Genomic DNA, 24,831 nt, shown 5'->3' with positions numbered 1-24,831 from the left:
CTGTTACGGGCATCCCATCCTGCCTCCCAGAGCCAGTTCCTCGGCGAGCTCAAACTGCACATGACAAGTGACTGACATGCACCACGGTCGTCACTGGAAGGTCAGTGAAGAGCGGAAAGAGATTCTACTCCGACAGCAGGAGGGGAGGTAGACGGACTCTGAGCGCTGGCCTTTGGGCACACCTGTGATGGCATTCCCAGTAGCTTTCCAGGTGACATGCTTTTCCTCCCACCCCTACACAACAAACATTAGTGTCACTCACACAGAGATGATGTACAGTGACCGGGACACCTTGTGTTTTAAGGCTCCAAGGGGAAAAGATGTTGGGAAGCTTTTGGTTCTCCCTCTTCCTTCGCTTTTTAAATAAATAAACAAACCAACAAACCATCCCTTTTGGTATTTTTAAGAGAACACTTGGATTAGCTAGTCCACATCTATCCCACAGGAGGCATGATGTGCCTTAGGCTGCGAGACTCTGGGTGAAAGGTACAGGGAGAAGAGGAGGAAGAGAACGAGGGGACCAGTTGCCTCGCATTCTCCTGAAATCCATGAGATGTGGAGACAGACAAGATCAACATGGCCCCCAGGTTTTCCATCTGAGTGATGCCTGGTGCTTGGGCCACAAATTTGAGAATGCGGGAAACAGGAAACTGTGGGGGAGAATGAAGGGCTTTGTCACATCACCCTTGAGCATTTACGTCATTTCCACCGGCTTCGGATTCAGACATATAGGCGAGACCATAGCATCGAGTTATCCTTGGGGCAAAGTACTCAGTGACTTCACTTGTGCGAATTTTAAAAAGGAGAAGGAACTGGATTAAAGTTCAAACAGACCTCGTGTTAGAGGTCTCCTGAGTGGTGTGGAAATATTCCAAGAAATGATGATTACCTGTTTTCCTTTTAGGGTGCCTTCCTCTTCCTGGAATTTCTATCTAATGTACTGACACCAAGAAACATGTCTCACTGCCTCTGTAAAAGTCCTCGGTGTCACATGCCTCTGGGCACATCCTCCATGTGCTAACCACAGACTAACTGACCTGATCCAGTGGCCATCTTGACAGCTACTAGAACACTCAGCCATTCCTCCTGGGTTAGCGACTCAAGGAACTTGTAGAAAAGATGAGAGCCGTTGCTCTTCAAACAAGATGGGAGTTGGGGTGTTGTTTTATTTTGTATTTTGTTTTCCTACAAAGGGACAATAAAGGGAGGTGGCTCAGCCTGCTAGTTTAAACTGAATCCACCTAAACCTGGGTGTGGTGGCACATGGCTGTGATCCCTAGTTACAGGCCCTTCATCCATTTAACCTGGATCTAACCTGCAGGCCATCCCACCATTTAACAAGGGGGAAAGTGAGGGCTGACACCAGAGGCTATCCTCTGACCTCCACACACACTTACCGTGGCATGCATGAACACACACACACACACACACACACACACACACACACACACACACGAGTGCGAGTACACACACATGGGGGGATAGGGAGAGGAGACGGAGCAAGAAAAAGTTTTTTTTTTAAGGGATGATAGTTCAAATTAGGATCAGAATTCTGGTAGGCCAAACACCATTTAGGTAACAGGAGTAAAATGGAGGCTCCACACAGTGTCAGGACCAGCACCCTACACTCTTGTCATATTGTCTGAGGGATTTAGTCCTCCCTTACATGAATTCTTGTGAGCTTTTATTTTGCACCTTAGATAAGTCCTTCCCAGAACCTTCAGTGGTTGAGGGGAGCCTATTTCTCATTTCTAAACAAAAGCACTAGTTTGAATAAAGGAATTAAGAGTTTACTTCGCTGTTATCCCAAGGACATATTTCTTCATTTCGGTTATAGAAGTAAGGAGAGACTAAGCTTAGAGAACTCTCATTGCAATCGGCGTGGTTGAGAATTGACAGTGTTTGAGGGGTGGTGGGGTGGGTGCAGTAAGTAGCTGCTGAGGGTTTCTGTTAGAAGTAGTTCTGGATCAAACTGGGCTCCCTGGAACATCCCCGTGATGTGAGGCTTTGGCTGGAGTCATAATCTATAGTGTTCCCATGACTTCGTGTTTGTTATATGGGAAAGCTTGTTTTATAACAGGTCTTACAGGATGAATAACACTGCCTTTGACGAGTGCCAGGAAGTTGTATAATTCTATGGTTCTTTGCCAGCGTTTGCATTGCGGCTTAAGATAGCAAAGGTAAAACATTCCTTTCATGGTTTTTCAAATATATAACTGCATTATTGGCATTATTAGTAGCTAATATTATTAGTATAAAGAACGTTATTAGTAGTACTGTCTTAAACCTCAAATGAAACCCTTATTGATTCACTGCAAACAAAATCAAAATTTAAGATGGTTGGATAGCTGAAAGATCAGTTGCCACGAAATGCCTTGTTCGGTTCTTTGACCATTCTGAGCAGGAAACCAGGCTGGAACACATAATCCTTTCAGTCTGTGGTTGAATGAGCACAAATATTTGCACAGCATCCACTGACTACAACATCCTCTACTTGGTCTCCTTTAAAGACAGAGCTTGGAGAACAATCTACAGCTTTCCACACACAAGGGAGTCGTTCTTAGGAGACCCATCGCTTCTCCATAGCTTAGAGTCTCTGGCAATGTGAGAAAGATGGAAAAGGCCATTGAAACTTAGGGCTAATCGGGTAATAGGAGTCTTGCTGAAGGCAACCCAACTCTCTGAGGGATCAAGAAACAAACTGTTGGGAAATGCATCTAAAGAAACCTGACTCGACTTCCCCTAGCAAGCCACACACTGTCAATAGCTCCTCAGAGAGAGAGAGAGCTCACGTGCCTTTCACCCATCTCTGATGGAATGTTCACACGCTTAGTTTTTTAATTTTAAATAATGTGTTGTATTTAATTTTTCATATAATTTATTTGTTAATATTCTCCCCCTTTCCCAACCTCTCACACATACACCCTCTCCCTACCCACTCAACTTCATGACTGTTTTTCTCTCTCCAAAATATTAAGGAAAAAATAAATAGAAACCCTACTCCCACAAACAAACAAACAGCACATAAAGAAACAGAGAGATTCTTTTTGTGGTGGCCAGTAACTCCTAAGCATGAGACCTGCTCTGAAGTACAGTTGACATTCCCAGTTCCACTCCATAAGAGAGAAGTGACGTTCCCTTTCCCGGCAGGTACCAACTCCAAATAGCTTCATGGTTGGAGGCGGGGCTTTATGTTCCTTTACTCTTATTTACGCTGGGGTTTTGTCTAGTTTGACCTTGTGCCGCTCTTGCACGTGCTCTCGTGGTCTCTGTGAGTTCATATGTACATCAGCTCTATTGTGTCTGGAAGATGCTCTTTCCTTGGGGTCATCCACCACCTCTGACCCCTTACAGTCCTCCCACCTCCTCTTCTGTGTAGAGCCCTGAGGCTTGAAGGAAGGGCCTTGATAAGGACATCTCATTTAGGGCTGAGTGCTCCACGGTCTCTCCTTCTCTCTATGTTATCCAGTTGTGTGTCTCTGTGATAATTCCCATCTACTGAAAGAGAAAGCTTTCCTGATGAGTGAGGGTTGAGCAATGCACTGATCCATGGGCATAGCAACGTGTCATTAGGAGTTGTTTTATTGCTGTGTCCACTTAGAAGAATAGTAGTTGTAGGTTTTCTATTCAGGCCTATGACCTAGCTACTCTAGGTTCTTGACTTCTTTAACAGTGTTAACATGTGGGTTCTGTCTTATACAATGGGACTTAAATCCAACAAAACATGGTTGGTTGCTCCCATTTGTGCCACCCTTGTACCGCTATATCTTGGAGGCACTAGTATGGGTTCCATGGCAATACTGATGAATATCTTTCTCCTCCTGTAGCATGCATGATACCTTCCAGCACCGTGAGCACTAATTAGTAGAGGTAAGGCTTCTAGCTGTGCACCAGCTCACTTCCTCCATGTTTGATGATGTGAGTGGTATTTTTAGCAATAGGGGCCTTAGCATCAGGTTATACAGAGTAACCAATTGCTTCTAATGTTTGGAGAAGTCTATGGGATCCCTTTGGCCAAGCATTCAACAAGATGTAGCACATTCCTGGTTCTGGAGGTTTTACTTGGTAATTTAAGAAACCTAGTTTGGACACTGTCTTTCTCACTACATGGTGACTTGGTTTAAATTCCTTTCATGTACATATATATTTTAGGAAGCTTCCACAGTAGCAAGTTTCCATATGGATTTTCTAAAGGCCTTTGGTGTTAGTTGTTCCTAGTTAATTCCTTCCTTTGTTCTTCCTTTCCCATTCCCTCCCTGTGTAGTTCTCTAATCATAGCTTCCCTTTTGTCTCTTTGTAATACTATATTGCATTTCCCCTTCTTTATATTATTCTCTTCTCTTCACCTGCCCCGTCCCGTACTAGCCGCTCAACCTCTGTAGTTTTAAATGAAGCACACATATCTGAAGTTTAAAAGTTAGCATCCTTATTTATTAGAAAACATGCGATGTCTGTCTTCCTGGGTCTCAGTTACCTCCTCCCTCAGGACTATTGTCTCTAGAAAAATTACACTATTTTCATTGTGTAAGTGCATTATGTTTTTATTATCTATTCTTTAGTTGATAGACATGTAGGGTGTGTTCAATTTCTGGCTATTGTGTATAAAGCAGGAATCAACATGAATGGGCAGGTATCTCTGTGGTAAAATGCAGAGCTGTTGGGGAATATATCCAAGAGTAGTATAGCTGGATGTTTTGGTAGATATATTTTCAGCTTTATGAGGAACCTCCACACTGATTTCTATAGGGGGTGTACCAGCTTGCACTCTGACCAGCAATGAATAAAATTTCCCCTTTCTCTTCATCTAACCACAGTCTGCTGTCATTTGTTTATTCTTCTCTGCCACGCTGAATGGGGTAAGATGAAATCTCAAAGCAGTTTTTATTTTAATTTCTCTGATGGCTAAGGATGTTGAACATGTTTAAGTTTTTCTGAGCCATTTATGTTTCATCATTTGAAAATGTCCAGCAAAATGACAGAATACAAAATTAACACAGCAAATCAATAGCCTTCCTATATGCAAATGACAAATATACTGAGAAAATGTGCCTTTCCTTCTGAGAAAAAATTCCACCTTTCACAATCGCCTCATAACTCTATTGGTATGACTCTTAGCAAGTGAAAGTGACTCGAATTATTAAAACTAGAAGACATTAGAAGATATGGAAATCTCTCCCATGCCTGTAGATTAGTAAGCTCAACATTGTGAAAGTAGCTATCCTACCAAAAGTAATCTTCAGTTTTAAACCTCCAACACAATGCTTTACAGAAATTAAAAAACAAAACTTAAAACATTTTTGTGGAAACACACACACACACACACACACACACACAAACACACACACCTACCTGGATGGTCCAATCAACTCTGAACAATAAAAGAGCTGCAGACGGCATCGCCATTGAAGATTTCAAGTTGTATTCAGAAACATAGTAATTAAAAACATCATGGTATTGACATAAAAAGATACATTGATCATTGTCATGGAACTGAAGATTCAGACACAACTCCACACACATACAGACACAGCTACACACACAGACAGACACAGCTACACACACAGACAGACACAGCTACACACACATACAGACACAGCTACACACACAGACAGAGCCACACACACAGACAGACACAGCTACACACAGAGACAGACACAGCTCCACACACAGACAGACACAGCTACACACACAGACAGACACAGCTACACATACATACAGATACCTGATTATGTTTACAAAGAACCTACAAATACTAACTGGAGGAAAGAGCATCTTCAAGCAGTGGAGTCTGTCAAAGAGATAGCTTCATATAGAAGGAGCATAGGTTCATATCTATCACTCTGCACAAAACTCAGCATCAAGTGCATCAAACCCCAATGTGAGACCAGATACCTTGAATATGAAGAGAAAAATGGAGACTAGGCTTTAACTCATTGCACAGGACAGGACTTTCAGAATGGTTCTCCAATAGACAAGCAATAACACTAACAGATGGGACCTCATAAAGCTGAAAAGCTATGTACCATTGAAAGAGCCCATCTCTTGAGCCAAGGGGCAGCCTACATAGTGGGTAAAATGTTACCAGTAAAGCATATGGCAGAGGGTTAGTAGAATATGCAAAGGACTAAAAAATCTGAACATCAAGAACAAATAACCCAATTTAATAAGTGTAATAAAATAATTTGTCAAGTATTTTATTGAGAATTTCTTTTTTAAAAAAAACTATTTTTAAATATGCGTCTGGAGACGTGCACATGAGTACCATAAGGATATACTGGGTGCTCTGGAGCTGGAGGTACAATCAGCTGTGAGCCACCCAGTGTTGGTACGGGGAACCGAACTTGGGTCCTCTGCAAGGACTTGTTCTCTTAATTACTCAGCCAATCTCTCCAGTGCCTCGCTGAGATTTTCTTCCTCGTTTGTTATTAGGTGTTTTGGTTTGCAGTTGTAGTTTTATGTATGTGCCCTTTTCTGATTTTGCTATCAGAGAAGCATGGGACTCGCAAAATGAGTTTGGAAAAAATCCTGTCCTTAAAGGCTCATGCTTGTCCCTTGGGGTCATGTCACTGTTTACCGGAAAATGTTTATTAATGTATTAGGCTCATAGTTGGCTCATAGTTTTCAACCTACACTATGTCCTTATATGGCAATCCCAAATTCCTGCTATTCCTATTCAACTTCTTTTTCTTACCACCACTAAATCTCAACAATGAAACAAAACAGTGCCTTTCAATATGCTTTGTCAGTACAAATCATTTTGTATAACTTTTGATTTTATTAATAACGTTCAGCCAGGTGTGTGCACTGGTAATCCTAGTTTGAGGATACACTGGTTACATAAAGAGCCTCAAAGCAGCCTGAAACATATTCTAATGAAATTTTAATGCATATTATACTAATGTACATGTCCACAGACAGATGCAGATGCATGCTGGTGTAGCTGCAGCAAACTAAAAATAATCTCCATGTTAGATGCGGTTATTACTGTGTACTTAAGGACGTGTAATTCTACTCTATTAAGCTTCATAGTATAATTACCACAATGTGGCTATATCTGTGGTTCGTGTTTAATTACCATTCTAAAAACGTTTTATCTTATATTAATAAACACTGACAAATATCCTCAGCCTATGCTGTGCTTTTCCCATGACACCAAGTTACATAATGATAATTCTTAAAGTTAATCATTGGAAAATGTGCCCTTCCCTTAAATTTCCCAATTTCTTTCTTAATCTAATCAAGTCATGTGTGCAATTTCACAATCTAATTCAAGTTAATTTATAACGTGTTTTAAAAGTGTTTTTGTTAAAAAAAATAAATAAAAACAGAACGAGAGCTTGGGTGGTTTTGATGGATATTTCTTAAAAAATGCATTTTCTACATCTCTACATGCTGTGTCTGTTTTAAGTCAAAACAACTAGGTAAAATCCTGAAAACAATCCCTCTTCCAACAAATAGAACACCACGTATAAGCTTATGAAATATAGAATTATGGTCTTAGAAAACACAAGCTAAAACATTTACTGTTGTTGTCCTCTGCTAATCCTAGGGAGTCTGTAAACTAAAGATATAAAGGTTTATAAAACTCTATAAAGTTTCTCTATCTTGCCGCACATCTGCTTCTGGATACTTTTCTGAGCTCAGAGAAGTGTCAGGAACAAGGCTGCAGGTCACAGTTTCCCAGCACCGGCTCTTTGGCTCTCAAAATGTCAGGACAGTCCGAATGCTGAAATGGAAAATGTTAGCTTTTAGACATGTGACGAGTGTGTGCGTGTGTGTTTGTGTATGTATATATGTATTACATATTTAATCGAGGAAAACGTTCCTTCCGATTACTGAGACTCTATAGTTAATCAATCCTATTATGGGAAAGCCATCTGGGCTTGAGGTCCACAGCTTCTGTGCATTTTGGTAGGGAACCTGAGCTGGCACTGAACTAACTCTGGAAACATCTGCTTAACTGTCTTCATTAACATGAAAGAGTCGGTCCAGCGAACATAGGACTGAGGCCGTGGTAAGAACAGGAGAGATAATCCAGAGGTGTGGACTTCTCCATGTTTAAGAGACAATAAAAGCAAGCAAGACACACTTCTCGGTATCCTCAGACTTTTGCCGGGGACAGGAGAAGAGTGGGTGCTGAGCTCTTTGTTACTGAATATTAGATAACGTAAATAAATTTATTATTTAGTAAATTAGATAAATTAAGGTGGACTTTGGCTCAGTAATAAAACCCCTCCTAGGCACTGGTGTTAGAAGACAGCCTGAGTTCATCTGCTAGTGAAGGGCTGAGTAGGATTGAAACACAGAGATCAGGAGGCCCACTAAGTTACCATGTCAGCCTGTCCAGAGCAGCCATGATCAGCCCGGGCCAAGATGATGACCTTGGGCAGGGAAGAGGAGGTGGGCGCTGCCTGTAGGACTCGGCGTGGCTTTGCCCACAGTGGGCAGGAGTCAGAATGAGGCAGAATAAATGCCATTCTGTGAGGTGTAGGAAGGCACTGTCCTGTGAGCTGGATGTACTGTGACACTCTGGGGTTCCTTGAGGTGGAAGGGTTCAGGTTTGCAGGTGTCATTTGGGAAGTTACCGCATTGGGGAAATAGAAGAATATGATTTCAGAAATTAATTTTGTGCATTTGGAAGACAACTAGTAATTGTTTTTCAAACCATATCGAAATATTAGTTTTTCACATGTAAACAAATTAGTTTTGACATTTGTTTCTGGCAGAGACCCATTTGTTGTTTACCTGTTTAAAAATTAAAATTTAGGCATAGGTTTATAATGGCACGATTCTGTGGACTGCACTAGGGATGAAGAGGACGTTGGGAAAAAATGTTAGTGCCTATCACTGGCAGGATCCGAACCCTCTGCACACAGTAGATGTTCAGTATTGATAGAACCAATGAATGTCATCTATTTTCATCTCGTAGGCAGGTGCCAAAAATCTCTACGGAAAGGGTAATTGAAATCAGACTTCACACTGCATCTGGTTCTCGAGCAAGTGCTCAGGAGAGAGAAGGGGTATGCTGGGAGCACCCACTGTTTACCTGGAGGAGCACCCACCGTTTACCTGGAGGAGCACCCACTGTTTACCTGGAGGAGCACCCACTGTTTACCTGGAGGAGCACCCACTGTTTACCTGGAGGAGCACCCACTGTTTACCTGGAGGAGCACCCACTGTTTACCTGGAGGAGCACCCACTGTTTACCTGGAGGAGCACCCACTGTTTACCTGGAGGAGCACCCACTGTTTACCTGGAGGAGCACCCACTGTTTACCTGTCGCCTGCAGGGCTCTGGGTGTGGTCTGGCCTGTGTGGTCCGCGGTGCACCCTGGCACAGTTTCTATGAGACCAGATGTGAATTGTTTGCCTTTTGTAACCTCAGTTTTATTATCTGACTAGGGCAAAAATAACATCTGAGAAACAAAACTCAGAAAGCAAGCACAGCCACCAGAGAGCTTTGGGAACTGCAGCGAAGGTCATCGCGGAAGTGCTTTATAATTTTAAAAAATGGTCAGTAAGATCCATCTGCTGTGGAAAACTAAAGTCCATGGAATTTTAAAGAGCTCATATGTGGGTGACATTCTAAAAGAAGAAAGAAGTGAGTGACTCTGTTCCTTCACCTGGATAGTTTAAATAATCTAAAACAAAAAACCAAAGGAAATTGGATGTATTTATAAAAACCAAAATAAAAGCAGCCTGTGGGAAAGAGTCAAAAGTGACCACACACACCTTTGCCCTGAATAGAGCAGTTCAAACCCTTTGTTGATGTCATCAAAAGGCAAGATATGGGTTATCAGCTGGTCCAGGTCAAACTTCTTTTCCAGGAACTCAGTCACAAGTTTGGGTACATCATCTCTGCTCTTCCATCCTGTGGGGAAATTCGGGTTTGTTCTCGGTACTCCATTGAGTAATCCTCATCCTTCATGGCGTGAGGTGTGTGTCATTCCTCTCCTGCATCATGGCCTCCCCACCCCCACCCCTCAAGTCATTCCCAGAGTATAAAAAAACTGTATGTCTCCCATCTTAAGAAGCAAAGGCTAACAAACCCTCCTCGGCTCCAGTCTCATATCTCTGTGCTGTTCAGAAGCACAGACGCAATCGCTCCCCATGCATTATTTTTAGTCCCAGCCCCTTTGATTCTCTAGTGAGCTCACTACAGAGATTCACAGTCTAGCACACAGATGGCTCTGCTCTGGTCATGGTTACCCCCACCTGCAGGTTGGTCAGCAGTGGTTCCAGTGCTAGTGTGTACTCTGGGGTGGGTCCGTGGTGGATTTCTCTGTTTCCCACTCTGCTCCAACTTCAGCTGGAGAAGACCTTCTGTTTCTCCTCCTCATCTCCCAGATGTAAGGAACAGATAGCTATTTTTGTATGTGATCGCTACCACAGCTTCATTTGGACCCATTTACCACTCACCCTTGGAAGAAAGAGCTTTGAGGGGAAGAACACAAGTCTCCCTTACTGATAGGCAGGAAAGGCAAAGTTACTTCCTGATGTCCAGAGGCCCAGTTGCTCTTACCACCAAAGACGCAGCCCTTCCACGTACGCCCAGTGAAGAGCAGCATCGGATCATAGCTGAGCATCTTGGCTGACGGAGGAGCACCAACCACCACACTGGTTCCATAGTTCATATGGCAAGATGAGAGGGCATCAACCTGAGATTAAAATGAAGGGGATGTTGCTTATGGAGATCACGGGCTCGGAAATGACCAATGGACGGCCATGGTTCCAGTAGTTAACATGGCTTCCAACTACAAAATCAAACTAGACCTTTTTTCTAGTTGATTTTAAAATTCTCGGGCTGGAGAGATGGATCAGTGGTTAAGAGCACTGAACAGAGCACTGACTGCTCTTCCAGAGGTCCTGAGTTCAATTCCCAGCAACCACATGATGGCTCACAACCACCTGTAGTGGAATCTGGTGCCCGCTTCTGGTGTGTCTAAGACAGCTATAATGTACTTATGCATAATAAATAAATAAGTCTTTAAAAATAAAATAAAATAAAATAAAATAAAATTCTCAGGGCAACTTTAGTCTTTAGTAATTAATCTCCTGTGGACTACGGCTCTTAACGTATGGAGTGGCATTTACTGTGCCCATGTAATTGTGATTCTTAGTACATTTAGCTGATTCTCACTGACCAATAAGACAAAGGGAATCCTTGTGGTACTTTTATAACAACATCAACACTTCGGATAAGCCTTGAGTTATTTGAGCTAAATGAAATTGAATTAATCAATCAGAATGTTTGACATTTTTTTTTGTCTGAGAATTAAATCAGATACTAAACTATGAGGCAAAGGATTTGCTTTCCTTGGTGACATCTCTGAGGGTGACTCGATGATTCTGGTCATCTACTCTTTGAGTTGTTAGCTAGTAAGACTTTTAAATATGCAGCGGATGGCAACTACAGTGTGCTTCAGTTAGATTTCATGATGTATCTGGCCCTTTGCTTTGTAAAGCACAACCTAGAACACCAGAGTTGCTACAGAATAAATTGTAGGATATGACAGTGACCGTGAGCTGAAGGTTTCCTCAATTACCAAACGCCTCAGAGAAAATTTCACCTACATAGGCAATTGTAAGAATTGTAAGCAAAATTTGGTTTCGTTCCATTTTCCAGGTCTCCTTATTCTACCCAAGGTCAGGGCTTTCTAATTCCAAGTTCTCCATAAAGTCTGGCACTGGGATGCTACAAGGGAGACAGAGTTCAGAATGTGAAGTCTGTGCTCTCTGGGGAATGAGAGGTGGGATAGCCGAGCTCAGGTGAGGGATCTGGAGGAGAAGATCACATGTACAAATCTCCTTCCCCTGGGTCCCCTCATTAGCCCTCTTTAGCCTGCACCACTGATTCAAGAAATGGAATCATTTGTGCCAAGACCGCCACGTGTACGAGGAAAATGATGGACCGCAGGTGACCTCCTTGCCCACTTGTCACATGAAAATGGCGTGACATGTTATTACATGATCAGGTAAAAACAGATCTTAAGATTGTGACTTTTTAGGTAAAATTACTATTACATTTTTCATTGCACCTTTATGCATTCATTTGCATATGGGCATGAAAACGGCTGAGTGCACACCACAGTGTGGATGTGGGGAACAAAGAACAAACTGGTAGGAGCCGGTTTTTCTTCCTTCTACATATGAGTCTTGAGAACCAAGCTCAGGTCACTGGGCTTGGGGACAAGTCCCTTTATTCACTGAGCCACCTCACCAGCCCTGTGGTTTTTGGCCTGAATCACAGATATTCCTGTAATTGATTATTTCACGAAGCTATGCAAAATGATTTTTAGCCCAAATACATCTTGTAGCTTGGGTACCTTGTGGCTTCCTGAATCTTGAGTCTTACCATGGTCTCAAGACGCCCAATAACTTCAAAAGTATACTGCACAGTGTTGCCTGTCATGTCTGATAGCACCTCACTGATGGGCTTGGTGAAGTCCTTGGGACTGATACACTCCGTGGCACCTACAGCCAGGGCTTTCTGGAATTTGTCCTTGTTGATGTCAATTCCGATGATACGGGAGGCACCAGCGGCTCTACAGCCCATGATGACTGACAAGCCAACTCCTCCCAGGCCAAACACAACACAAGTGGAGCCAGGGCTGACCTGAGGGGAGAAAAGTTCCTCAGAGTTAGCAGTGAAACCTGCAACACAGTCTCAGTCAGGAACGTGGACTTCACAAGATTGCCATGAGTTGGGCCAGGATTCCAGACGGATGCCTCAGATGAAGATAACCCATGAAGAAGTCCAAGTAGAAGAATGTCTGAGAAAAGATGTTATTTGCTGAAGCAAAGCAATATTTGCCAGATTAACAGAAGGCTTTCCTAAAGGTTTACCCTCAGAAGAAACTTTTGTAGTCTGCCTGGCCCTACCCACAACCTCCTCTGCTCTTACAGGAGGGTTAGACAAACATGGAGGTCTCCCTGTTGTCTTTCCACAGAGCTTTGTCTTCGGTTTGGTCTGAAGGACAATGACTGAATAACCCTGACTCTGAGTCATTTTGAGATATATTGTAATTTTTTTTCCCCTTCCTAGTCCCACCTCCATGCCTCGGGCAATTCAACGGTTGATGAGTAGGTAGTTCAAGGAAGTTACCGTACTTAAAGCAACTGTGGGCTTTTTACCAAGCACTGTGCTAGATTAAAGATGGAGTCAGCACATAGTTATTTTCCTGCTAGAAGAATAACAGTGATTGAATCCAAATGATCATTTAAAATTCACTAATGCTTTCAGGTGACATAAACCATGCTGGTCTTCCCTGTGCCCTCCAACCCACGTGTCGGAACCTTAACTTTTCCTACCTCAATGTCTGGTTTTATTTGGAATGTCTTTGTGGAGGTCATGGAGTTACAATGATGTCACCGGGAGAAGCTTTGCTGTGGTTTGGATGTAATAAGAGCTACCTTTCTTGGGCTCCTGTGCTGGGGACTGTGTAACCGACCATTAGAGGCTGTGAAAGCTGTGTGGTCTAATGATGGGTGGGCGGGGCCTTGAAGGTGCTGACCTCAGCAGGGATTCATTCTTGGGCATCTGGGTTAGTTTTCTGGAGAGTGGTCTGAGGTAAGATGAGGTCACATGAGGACACTCTGCAATGCATCCTGTCTCCCGTCTCAGCTTTCTATGGTTGTTCTTACAAAACGAAGTGAAACTTAGATATTGTTTTGTTTCATAAAAAGAAGAAGCCAGGAATGTGTTTGCTGGGGGTGCGGTATGGTGTGGGAGAAGGGGGTGCCTCTGCGGGGCCCATGCTGAGACGTCCATTTCCCCTGTGGTACCGGATTATTTAGGACACGGGGAGGGGAGTTGCAGGAGTAGAGACAGGCAGAGAGAAAGAGTGTGCATAGAGGAGTAGAGGCCGGCCAAGGGGGGACATGGAGCTGAGGGGGCTGGGGGAGCAAGAGCAAGAAGAGAAGAGAGAGAGGAGGGGACAAGCAGTCCCTTTTATAGTGAGTCAGGAATGCCTGGCTGTTGCCTGGTAACTGTGGGGCGGAGCCTAGAAGGGATGCCAGCAGATATAAAGACACAGTAGAGAAGATGATGTGAAGATTGGATATTAACATCCATGTACATGGAAAGAAGAGAGGCCTGAAGCAATTCCTCCCCCTGCAGCCGTCGGGAGGAAACAACCGCGCCAGCATTCTGATTTTAGACTGACTTCCAGGACTTAGGACAGTCAGCGTTTGTTGTTTAAGCCACTCAGTCTGTGGCACATTGCTACAGTCTCCCCAGCAAACCGACATACCATCACCAAGATGCATTTGGTGGGAAAAGTGAGATCCGGGGAATCTAAACCTCAGCAATGTAGCCGGAAAGAGATGCGGCAGCAGCAGAGAGCAAATCTAGAAACTGAAGCTGTTTAGAAATAAAATGTCCACTTTGATCCTGCCTCTTCCCGATAGCTTTAGGGTTCTATGAAAACCCCCTTCTGAAAGGCTGTCTGGTGGGAAGGCAGAAGCCATGCTAGCCAGTCCCAAATTCTCACCTTGGCAGTTTTAACAGCAGCCCCATAACCAGTGGAAAATCCACAGCCAATCAAACAGGCTTTCTCGGGAGGAGCCGCACCATCGATCTTAGCGACAGAGGATTCATCCAGCACCGTGTACTCGGTGAAGGTGCTGGTGTTCATGAAGTGCTGGACCGGTTGGCCCTTGCATGTGAATCTGGTAGTGCCATCAGCCAGTACTCCACGGCCCGTTAGACTGTTTGATACATCAAAAGAAGACATTCCTTAGGTCAATTCAGAAACGATCGTGGTGAACTCAAATGACAGGGTTAAAAAACAAGTGGCACCTACTCGCTCCTAATGCAGAGATTTCCCTCTGGGTTACGGCAGGCATTGCATTCTCTACACTGTGGTAGAAAGAGGGGGACCACTTTGTCACCTAGAAGGAAGGTAGCATGACATAAGATGTGAAGTAAGAAGGTTTTGGTGGCTCATGCCTGTAATCTAAGGACAAGAACGGCACAGGAAGATTGTCAGCCCAGCCTGGGTCAGGACAGCCTTGGAAACATTACCTCAAGGAACCATAAATAGTTGCGCTAATTAATTGATTGACAGATGAAACAGGTATGAATTGAACCTATATTATACACAAAAATGTCTTTAAAATATTCTAAGAGTTGTAAGTACCACAAAGTAGTTAAAGGCTGGGATTTGGCAAGTTTACTGGGTACAATGCCCTCTCCTTATGTTTCCTTAAATTGTGTCTCTCTACTGACCCCTAGTGTCTGATTCTTCTTTTACCAGTATAATCAAGGTCTCCTTACCTGGTCTCACCGTAGTGACCCCTTCTCCAATACTCTCCACAACTCCAACTGCCTCATGTCCCACAATCACTGGGAACTTAGACACCATCGCTCCTTTTATTACATGGTCATCTGTGCGACAGATTCCTGTGGCCAAAATCTGTGTTCAAAACAAACAGCAACAACATTACACAACCAGCTAACAGCTCTTTAACTACCGCTGCATCATTTTCTCACATTACAGTGTTGATGCCAAAACAGCCTGAGCCTAAAACAAGCCTCAGCCCAAGTTCCTTGCTTTGGGGACTTGGAGAATTGATGCCTCCCTTCTTGCTTGGATCTTAATGCCCTTCTACAGGGAAGAGGTCAAAAAAAAGATTAGCCCAAAGGCCTGCTAAACACGGGCATCTAGACCAAAGATGAAGGGCTATCTGAAGGGCGGGTGCAGGGCTATGACTTCTCCGGCATTAACAAATTTCTAGTGGGGATCCTCCGGGTGTTCCTGGACCAGGAAACAGAGGCAACAGGATCACCAAGTTCATGGCCTACTGACACTACAATGTAAATTCAAGGTCAGCCTGCCTCTGTGACTCAGTAAGACCCTGTCTCTAAGCAAGAAGTGAAAGCATGATTAGAAATATATTTGCTTGGGAAAGTACTTACCTGGCATGCATGATGCCCAAGGTTCTGTTCCCTGTGCCACACTCAAACATGCATACATACACACACACATACACACATGCATACACACATGCATACAAACACATATACATATCTCAATACCTTGTGACTCCCAGAAGATTTTAAGACAATTAAAATGGTCTTGGTCATGACGATTGATCATTCTCTATCAAACACTACATCAGTAAAAATTCAACAAATATTCTCTCTAATAAGCTAGATTAGCAGTGTGAATTGGTGCATTTCACCAATTAACCAGCATGATCACTTCCAACCAACAGACAGGTGAATTAGCTGGGAAACATATTTTTAAGAAGCCACCCGCTGGGCTGGACAGATGGCTTAGCAGTCAGTTAAGAGCACCGTGTGCCCTTTCCTGTGGACCCGGGGTTGATTCCAGCACCCATATGGCAGCTCACAGCTGCATCTCTGTAACTCCACCTCTAGGGGATCGAATGCCCTCTTCTGGCTTCTGCCAGCCCTGAGCACAGACATGGAATACAGACATGTGTGCTGACAAACACCCCCACACGTTCAATAAATAATGCATGAAAATTTGAAAGGTGGTCAGCCTCACAACAATGGCTTTCTCAATGTGAATGACATCATCTTTCATGTTTCTGTGTTCCAAACCTCTTCTTACCTTAACACGAACTTCCTTAGCCTTTGGAGGGGCCACTTGGATCTCCTCAATGGAAAAGGGCTGGTTCATTCCCCATAGTACAGCTGCTTTGCACGTAATAACCTAAGAATCCAAGCATCATTATTGGTGCTAATCATACGTGCCTTACAGATCATCGTGTGTGGACCTTTGTCTGATGAGATGGTCCAAAAAATCAACCCAGAGACATGGAATGACAGATCCAAGACCACACAGCACATGTGGTCAGGGCTGGGATTCTCACAGTATTTCAATAAACTGTTCTATTGGTATGACTTCAGATGCAATCGGTGAGTGTAGGTTTATGTTAAGATTGGACAGGAGAGAGATAGGCAGGGAAAGGACTAGGAGCAGAAGAGGAGACAGGAGGCAGAGACTGGGAGAGAGAGGATTCTGGGAGGAACCAAGATGGAGGCAGATGTTTATGTTTCTCTGGGCACATCTCTAGCTTGATGAGATTGTTATTATTATTTCTAAGGGTTTCTATGGGTCTTTTTATCTCATATAGAAGGGCAGTTTATATCTTTGTCAATTGTGGTTGTAAGTTTATTGTGTAGAGGGTTTGTGGATTGAGAATTTAATATATAAACAAACCTGCTTGGTAAGTTACTAGGCTGTGGAGTCATGTTTGTACCCAGTGGTGGAGGATAGGGACACGCAGGGGTGGTCATATCCATGCCAGAGTGAGCCAAGGCATCATGGAGCGCCAAGTGGTGTGGGAACCGCAAGGTGTGTGCTCGGCTCCGAACCAGAGCAGTGTCCGAAGAGTGATACTGTGGGGCTCGATAAAAGGATAAGCCAGCTGATCTGTCTGTGAGAATTTAATCTCATCTTTAATCACATCTACAGCCATGCAGCAATGGGGAAGCTATGAGATGACCCGTGGCCAGACATGAAGCTGTTACCGCTGTGAAGCCTGTGGACTGTGACTGCTACTGGACTGTCACCTGTGCCTTTGCAGCTCCTCATCATGTCTTAAACCTAGTCCAAGTCAGAGCTGCATACACTATACTAATAGTATATACCCAGTAACTAGCCACCAGGCACCTAAGTGGCATTGCTAGGGCTCCTCTGCTAACTGGTTTTAGTAAGATTATTCAATTCTAATGAGAGAGAGAGAGAGAGGGAGGGAGGGAGAGAGAGAGAGAGAGAGAGAGAGAGAGAGAGAGAGAGAGAGAGAGAGTGTCACTGGTCTTCAGACACACCAGAAGAGGGCATCAGATCTCATTACAGATGGTTGTGAGCCACCATGTGGTTGCTGGGAATTGAACTCAGGACCTCTGGAAGAGCAGCCAGTGCTCTTAGCCCCTGAGCTGTTCTGTTCAGTATCTTACACTGATTTCTAGGTTTAGGTCAGGTTCTTCCATTCTTGTTTACATATTTCCTGCATAGTCCTGAGACGGCTTCTGAAGCGTATTCCTGTTTTTTCCTAAACTTTGTTCTCTCTGAGGCTGATTTAAAGACTGGAACTGTGGGGTAAAAGTGTCAGTACACACTCCTGTATCGTGATGTACTGAGCAAATCGCCTTCCAAAGAGGTGAACCTGAGTAAGATTGCCTACTTACTGCTTAGACAAAATTGGGTAATCTTGTTAAGTAAAAAGTCAGTATTAACTTGATAAACAGAGAATTATAGCTTGTTATTTTTACTCTCTTAAAAAATATTCTTAAGACCAAGAAGAAACATGCCACAATACATTAACTCCTAAGCAAAGGAAATGGCTCCTAAAGGAACCAATCTTGTCCATACTCTGTTCTCAGGATCCCAGCTTCCAGATAGATGAGCAAACAAAACTTTGATACTTACGCCACACCCTCCTGGTACTCTGTTAGTGGCATCTTTAACAAACTATCAAAATCATCTTTTACTTTTTAACAAACCAGCAAAATATTAACAGTGGGAGTGCTGACAGAAAGGAAAGCTCCTCCCAACATGCACGGAAACAGCAGAAGAGTTTCAGGACCACATCACTCACGTTGAACGACCTACTGCATAACAACGCCAAATCAAAATCCTAAAGCTGCTATGCCGTTGGTCATGTGTGCTGGACCCCTGGTCATAGTTAGGAGTGCTGTCTGGAGTCCCCAAGTTCCCCTTTCCTGGGAATGTTCTGACAGTGGCTGGACATTCCCCTGGGGGGGAGGGGGCACAGAACTGTGTGGTATGGAGTTGAAATTGTTTTAAGATTCATTCCAACCCTTTTTCATTTATTTCTATAAACAACATTACAGCTTCCACAGTGTGAAGTTAATTCTCCTGCAAACAATCCTAGCTTTCTGACTCAGAGAGATGTTTTGATCCCGGTTCTCTCGTGGTGGGGGTGGGTTATTTCAGGATCTAGCCTTCAGAGCTCCTCTCTCCTGCTCCCCAGACTTTAAACATCATCTTTAGCTCCCTAAAATTTTAAGGTAGACTAAATGCACAGTTGTCTAAAAGTATTGCTGATAACAGCACCCAACGTCTCAGTTACCTATGCGTTTACAGCAGGAACCTGATCCTCCCAATCTGCAAGTGGGGAAAAAAAAAAGCCAGCCTTGGTTTTTGAGTTCCTGCTGTCTTCTGAGGAATAAACATGCTTTATCCACATAGTCCTATTTTCCAAGAGTGTTCGAACTTACACTGTGATATAAAGCATGTCCTTGGAAACTCGGGGTGTGTGATTTCTTTGTTGACTTTCCTTAGCATTAGTCATTAATTAGCATCGGGACACTTCCCCTCAACAGTTGCACAGCAGATCCTGGACCCTTTAGACTCTAGAAAGGAGCTGGGTAGATACCCCCGATCCTATTGAAGTCTCCTTATGGAAACAGTTTGCTATCCAGCAAATGACTGGCCTGCTGGAAATTAAATCATGCATAATGTCTATAGAAATTGCAAATCTCTACTTCCCTGCTTTCTGAGAGAACCTTCAGCGTGTGGTTTTTCAATTGAATCCTGCTGCTATAGGTACGCTGATGCAATTTACCCATCATCCCAACATGTGCCTACTTAACAGCCTTGCCTTCCTCAAATAGCTCCAGTATTTAGTTTCTCTCCTAGATTCTGAGCTCTCAGAAGCAACTCCCATTATTAACTCAAGAGACCCAGCAAGCCGAAACTCTTCCCTTACTTTTCCAGCAGTGCCCATCCTGGCTTTCCTGGGTTTGTGGTCTGCAAACAGGAACGTTTTCTGACTGATGCACAGTTCACTCTTCTAAGAGTGCCAGCATCTTCCGCCTTCAATAAATAGCGTGACTTGGAAGTTCTGCTTGCCTTTGGCAACATGATTCATAGCCTTAGAACTTTCCCAACCCAAGAAGCTCCACCCTCTTGCAAGTCAAGGGATGAAAAGAAATACAACAAATATTATGATTAGACAAAAATAAGAATCTAACAAACATTGGATAATCAAGTCTCCTGTGAAGGGCCAGGAACCATGCTTATCCATTTTATTTTAGAGAATGTGAAAACAGGCCACATTAGTTCAGCTCCACACAATGCATTGCGTGCTTCTGTGTGCAAGCTGTTTGTCCCGGCAGCTGGTTTTAGAGATGTGGTTAGGCATTGGGAGTTGCACTCCGTTTGCACTTGAGATTGTTTGTAGAAAATGTGGTTAAATATAAATGATAGTAGAACACATGTCTGGATCTGGTCTCAGTCCTTAGCAACACACATACACACACAGGGAGGGGGTGAGCTATATATCATGTAGTGCTATTTGTCCATACACTGCGTTCTTCATTACACTTAGGAGGGGCTGCCTGAAGTCCCTGAATTCTGCATCACTGGTAATATATGTATGCATGTTATTGATACAAGGAAATGTGTAAAACCACTAAAGGTGAAGGTTGAGAAGAAGGAATTGCGAGTCTGTGAAATAGGAATAAAGATGACTATAATTTCTAGGTATTCTGAAGGTAGGAAATTAACTAAACCTTGTCCTTGCTCTCAGAGCACCTGCCATCCGGCTCCAGATCACATTATTTACCCACGGGATTGCTTACTGCTCACAGGCATTGGTGCCCTGAAGGACTGAGAAGGAATCACAATCCCGCTATACACAGTGCTCTCGCATTCCTAAGGGAAATTACTCGGGCAAGCATTTATTTCAAGCCACCGTTCTCCAGTAGGCAGCAGCGCAAGACCCTTCTGGATCTGCTTTTGCCTTTGATGGGAGAGTGTCCACGGTATTTCTTCCTTGACGGTGGCTGATTGTCATACTGGCACACCACTGCCTCCAGCAAACTCTCCATGCAGTAATGAAATTTCACTCCCGTAGGGGTGACATAGTCAGGCAGGCTTTCTGTCTTTAGACAAAACTCTTCAGTCCTGGAATACAGAATGAGGACTCTTACCAACCCAGAAGATGTTTGTTGTTTAGCTATTCACACATCAACAGATCCTCCCCTCTGAATAAACAGGAAACGGCCACAGATCTCTCAGCATAGTGCAGTAGGTGCTGTGAGTCTGATTTCACACATATTCAGACTAATTCAGAAGTAGTCCTTACAATCAGTAAGTCTAGTGCACTGGCCGAATTAAACCCAGCAGGTAGCATTGCTGGTGGACTTGTATGTAGGGCCAGTGTTTGGGCAGCAATGGTGGAGAGCCACAGCATATGCTGTGGGTACAGAGAGGAAGAGACAGGCAGGTATGGACACATGGACATAGACAGTCATTCTGAGTCAATTGTCAAGCCAAGGACAAGCCCCAGCTCGGCAACAAAGCTTGTTGACTTCTGAGCAAAGGCAGGAGAGTACTAACAAGGGTGGAGCTGGCTCATAGGCAGCAGGGTGCCAACATGGGTGGGCCTGGCACAAAGGTAAAATTTCTCAGTTGATAAACTCCTTATGGGATTTGCAAGACCTCATAACATATTAGTCTGAAAAGTAAAATATTCTCATGTTACTCTGTCAGGTGATGTTTAATAGCTAAATAGGTTTTTAATGTTACTAATCCATCTATCCCAGAATTAACATGCTAAAAAAATAAGTCAGAAGCTAAAGGTTGGAAAGAAGTACCCAATTTAAAAATGCTTATGCTGGGGGTGGGGAGTTGAGGGGGTCCTTGGACTCCAGGAAGAGAAGTAATAGGTGGACTGCTAGGATCAAAATGCATTGTATGCATGTGTGAAATTCTCAGAGTAAATACAAGTTACTGTAAAAGGCACACTTAAAATGCACGGCTCGAAGTCTCCAGGGTAAGGCATCGGGGTACAAGCTTCCTCCATGGAAAACAATGAATGAGAAAAGTCAAATAGCAAAGGATAGAAGGAGATGTGTTCTGAACAGAGATGGGCTGGGAGCACTGGCTAGTACTAAGGATGAAAGAGGAAAGCCAAAGTAGGGAAAAACAACAGGACAAGACAAACTGAAAAGGAATGGGCAGCATGTGGCTACAATGTGGCTGTCTCGAGGCAGATGTCTCTTCGCCCCAGGTCTTGAGTACAGTAGAGGTCACTATGCAGCACAGAGTAACTCTTGCTTGGTGCAGCTGTGCAGAGGAGTCCCAACTGTCACACTCAGGGTCTTACAGAAAAGCCATTTTAGAAGTTAAGGTTAAGAAGTAAGTTTAAAGCTGTGATTGTTCACAAGAGAAAAAGGGATCTTGAGTTAATAGGCTAATGATTCACTGCAAGCATAAGCTAAACCTAGAGGAACTAGACAAATCCGTGAACTATAAACTCAAGGGACAATAGAAACAAAGACATAAATAAAATGAGATAAACATCAAATAGTCCTTAGCCAAACTAGTCAAATGAAAGAGAAGGCCAGGTTAATGAAATAAAAGAAAGATAGAATAGACACCAGAGAATCATGGGGAAAAATACATGAACATCTTATATTCAAAGAGCTAAAAAGTCTAGAAGAAATTAATAAATTCAAAGACATATAACATTTAAATTTAGTATTAAGTAGATATAAACAACTGATCTACAATGAACAAAAATGTTGATATAATAACAACTTTCAATAAGAAAACCTCAGGACAGTAGGATTCCATGTTGAATTCCTCAACTCATTTAAAGAGAGCTAACAACGGTAATTTTCAAATAATTCCATATAATCAGAAAGAACACACCAAACTAATCCTATCAAAGGCGTTACCTTGATACCAAAGTCAGATAAGGATGAAACAGCAACAGGAACACTATAGACTGCTTTCCTGATGGAGGCGGATGCAAACATCTTTAATAAAAGATATAGACTGTTTAGGGTGCAGGAATTGCTTCACAAACCACACAAACACCAGGCTCAGTCAAATGGAGATAGTTTATTGGGCATATGTCCCAGGACTGGTTGACCAGGGCAATGGTTCAGATTTGGAAATCCAACCATGACTCTGAGTTAAGAATTTACAGGGTTTTTCAGCCCCAGATCCACCAACATCTGTGCTAAGTAATTCTGTCAACCAGGATTTAGGGACAGGGATTTTTTTAGAAACACATCTTTGTTGTACATTTATCCTGCTCCCATTAGTATTCAACTGTGACAGGGGACTTGCCTTGTGTAACATTCATGTCTGAACATGCCAACCAGGATGGCAGTTACCCACATATGTGTCTCCTCTTCCAAGTACAGTGTCAGTACCCAAGACCTCCTGGGGAAATGAAACTTTACTAGACCACTACTCAAAATGGAAGTCTTATTCAAAATAGTTTCTTATACGGGTTCAGGTGTCTCTTTTATTTTGGGGTCCATCCTAAGGGCAGCTTATGCCATAAAAGCTCATACACAGGTGCAGGAAGTGCTGTTGGGTGGTTGTTTCAGGTTCAGGCTTATTGTGGATAGCTATACAAAACAGTTCTATTGACTTTTATTGTGATTGGCTTCCAACGGCACAGAACATAACAGAATTTGTAAACAATCTTGGCATTAGAAAGTTTTCTAGTGACAGCAGAAACATATAAGAGAGTTTGCTTACAATGACAGGCTAGTCAGGTAACTGTTACCTAGGCCTTAACATTCCATCTAGGCCTTAATATTTTACTTAGGCTTTAATATAAACTGAATTTAACAGTATGTTAAAGATGGGCACAGTGACCCATGCCTTTAATCCCAGTAATTGAGAGGCAGAGACAGACAGACCTCTGTGAGATCTAGACCATCCTAGTCCACTTAGTAAATTCTGGTACTTTCAGAGATATATAGTGAGACCTGACCTTAAAAAAATAAATAAAATAAAATAAATGGAAATAAAAACAATAAAATACCCAACCCCCTAAAATCAATACATTAAAAAGATCATATAACAGGAACTAGTTGGTTTCATTCAGGGACGGAAGGAAGGTTTAGCATATGCAATCAGGAAACTTAAAGCAGTTCAGAGCAGAAATCACATGTCCATGTTAATAGATGGAGTTAAGGAGGATCTGTCATGAATAGAACCCACATAGTCCAGACTGCTAGGCAAGTTGGGAGGACTCTGAGGAATGTTCTCTACAAATAAAGCTTTGGGATTCAGTGAGCTTGTCTCGGGACCTGTATTCCCACCTAGGTGACCTTACCCAACACATGTGCAAGTGGGCGATCCAGTAGCTACAGTGCTTGTGTGTCTCAAGATTCGTGGTAAGAAAACTCCTAGTGCACTGTTCCATTCATAGCCAGGAGTAAATGTTGGTAATAACTTGTTCCAGTCATATGGGTTATTATTCTGATTTATTGTTTGGTTTTTTTTAAGCGTTTGAGATGATAGAGAAAATGTCCTTGCATAGCTTAGCTATGAGGTCCTAGAAGCCTCCAGAATTTTCCAAAAGTTTGGACGTTAAGAGTCCTCTGAATATCGAAGTGCTACTGAAGATCAGAAATAAAGGGATAGATAAGCTATGATCCATACATAAGTGGATTACCCATCAGATTGTTCAGCAGCAGGAAGCTTCCAGAATGCAGAATGTTCCATGCCCCGACCCAGAGAGGTTCAGGTACACCGAAACTAGCTGACTGTCATTATATTCAAGTTGCTGTGCCTAGACTATGAGTGCATTAGACCTACTGAGTACTGTTAGCACGGGGTCATTAGCTCTTGTTTCTCAGGACACTGTTCCTTTTATTTCCCATTAGCTCATCCAGAATACTGGTCACGCTGTCCCACAAGGACAGCAAGAATAGAGAAAAGCCTTTGAAGTCAGAAAAGCTAGCTAACATATCAGCTCTAGTGGTGGCCAGTGTTTAAGGGGGACAAATTACACACTTGGGAAACACAAAGGGAAGCTAAGTGCTTCCATTTGTGACTTCTTGGGAGGTGTTGGTGAGACA

General features: G+C 43.1%; 1 protein-coding gene across 1 annotated transcript; it reads right to left on the bottom strand.

The window, feature by feature from the left end:
• Positions 1 to 6,334: 6,334 nt before the first annotated feature.
• Positions 6,335 to 19,797, bottom strand: ADH7 (alcohol dehydrogenase 7 (class IV), mu or sigma polypeptide). The gene is made up of 9 exons (XM_080916446.1): positions 19,707 to 19,797; positions 16,580 to 16,681; positions 15,277 to 15,415; positions 14,804 to 14,891; positions 14,492 to 14,708; positions 12,355 to 12,615; positions 10,522 to 10,657; positions 9,732 to 9,870; positions 6,335 to 7,726 (listed from the first exon to the last, which is right to left on the bottom strand). The coding sequence occupies exons 1-9, from the start codon at positions 19,722 to 19,724 to the stop codon at positions 7,702 to 7,704; spliced, it is 1,125 nt and encodes a 374-aa protein (XP_080772572.1). The 5' UTR covers positions 19,725 to 19,797; the 3' UTR covers positions 6,335 to 7,701.
• Positions 19,798 to 24,831: the final 5,034 nt, after the last annotated feature.

This window comes from Micromys minutus (assembly GCF_963924665.1).
Source record: "Micromys minutus genome assembly, chromosome: 4".
Taxonomy (NCBI): Eukaryota; Metazoa; Chordata; class Mammalia; order Rodentia; family Muridae; genus Micromys; species Micromys minutus.
The sequence above is the reverse complement of the archived record's forward strand: the minus strand, read 5'-3'. Positions and strand labels throughout refer to the sequence as shown.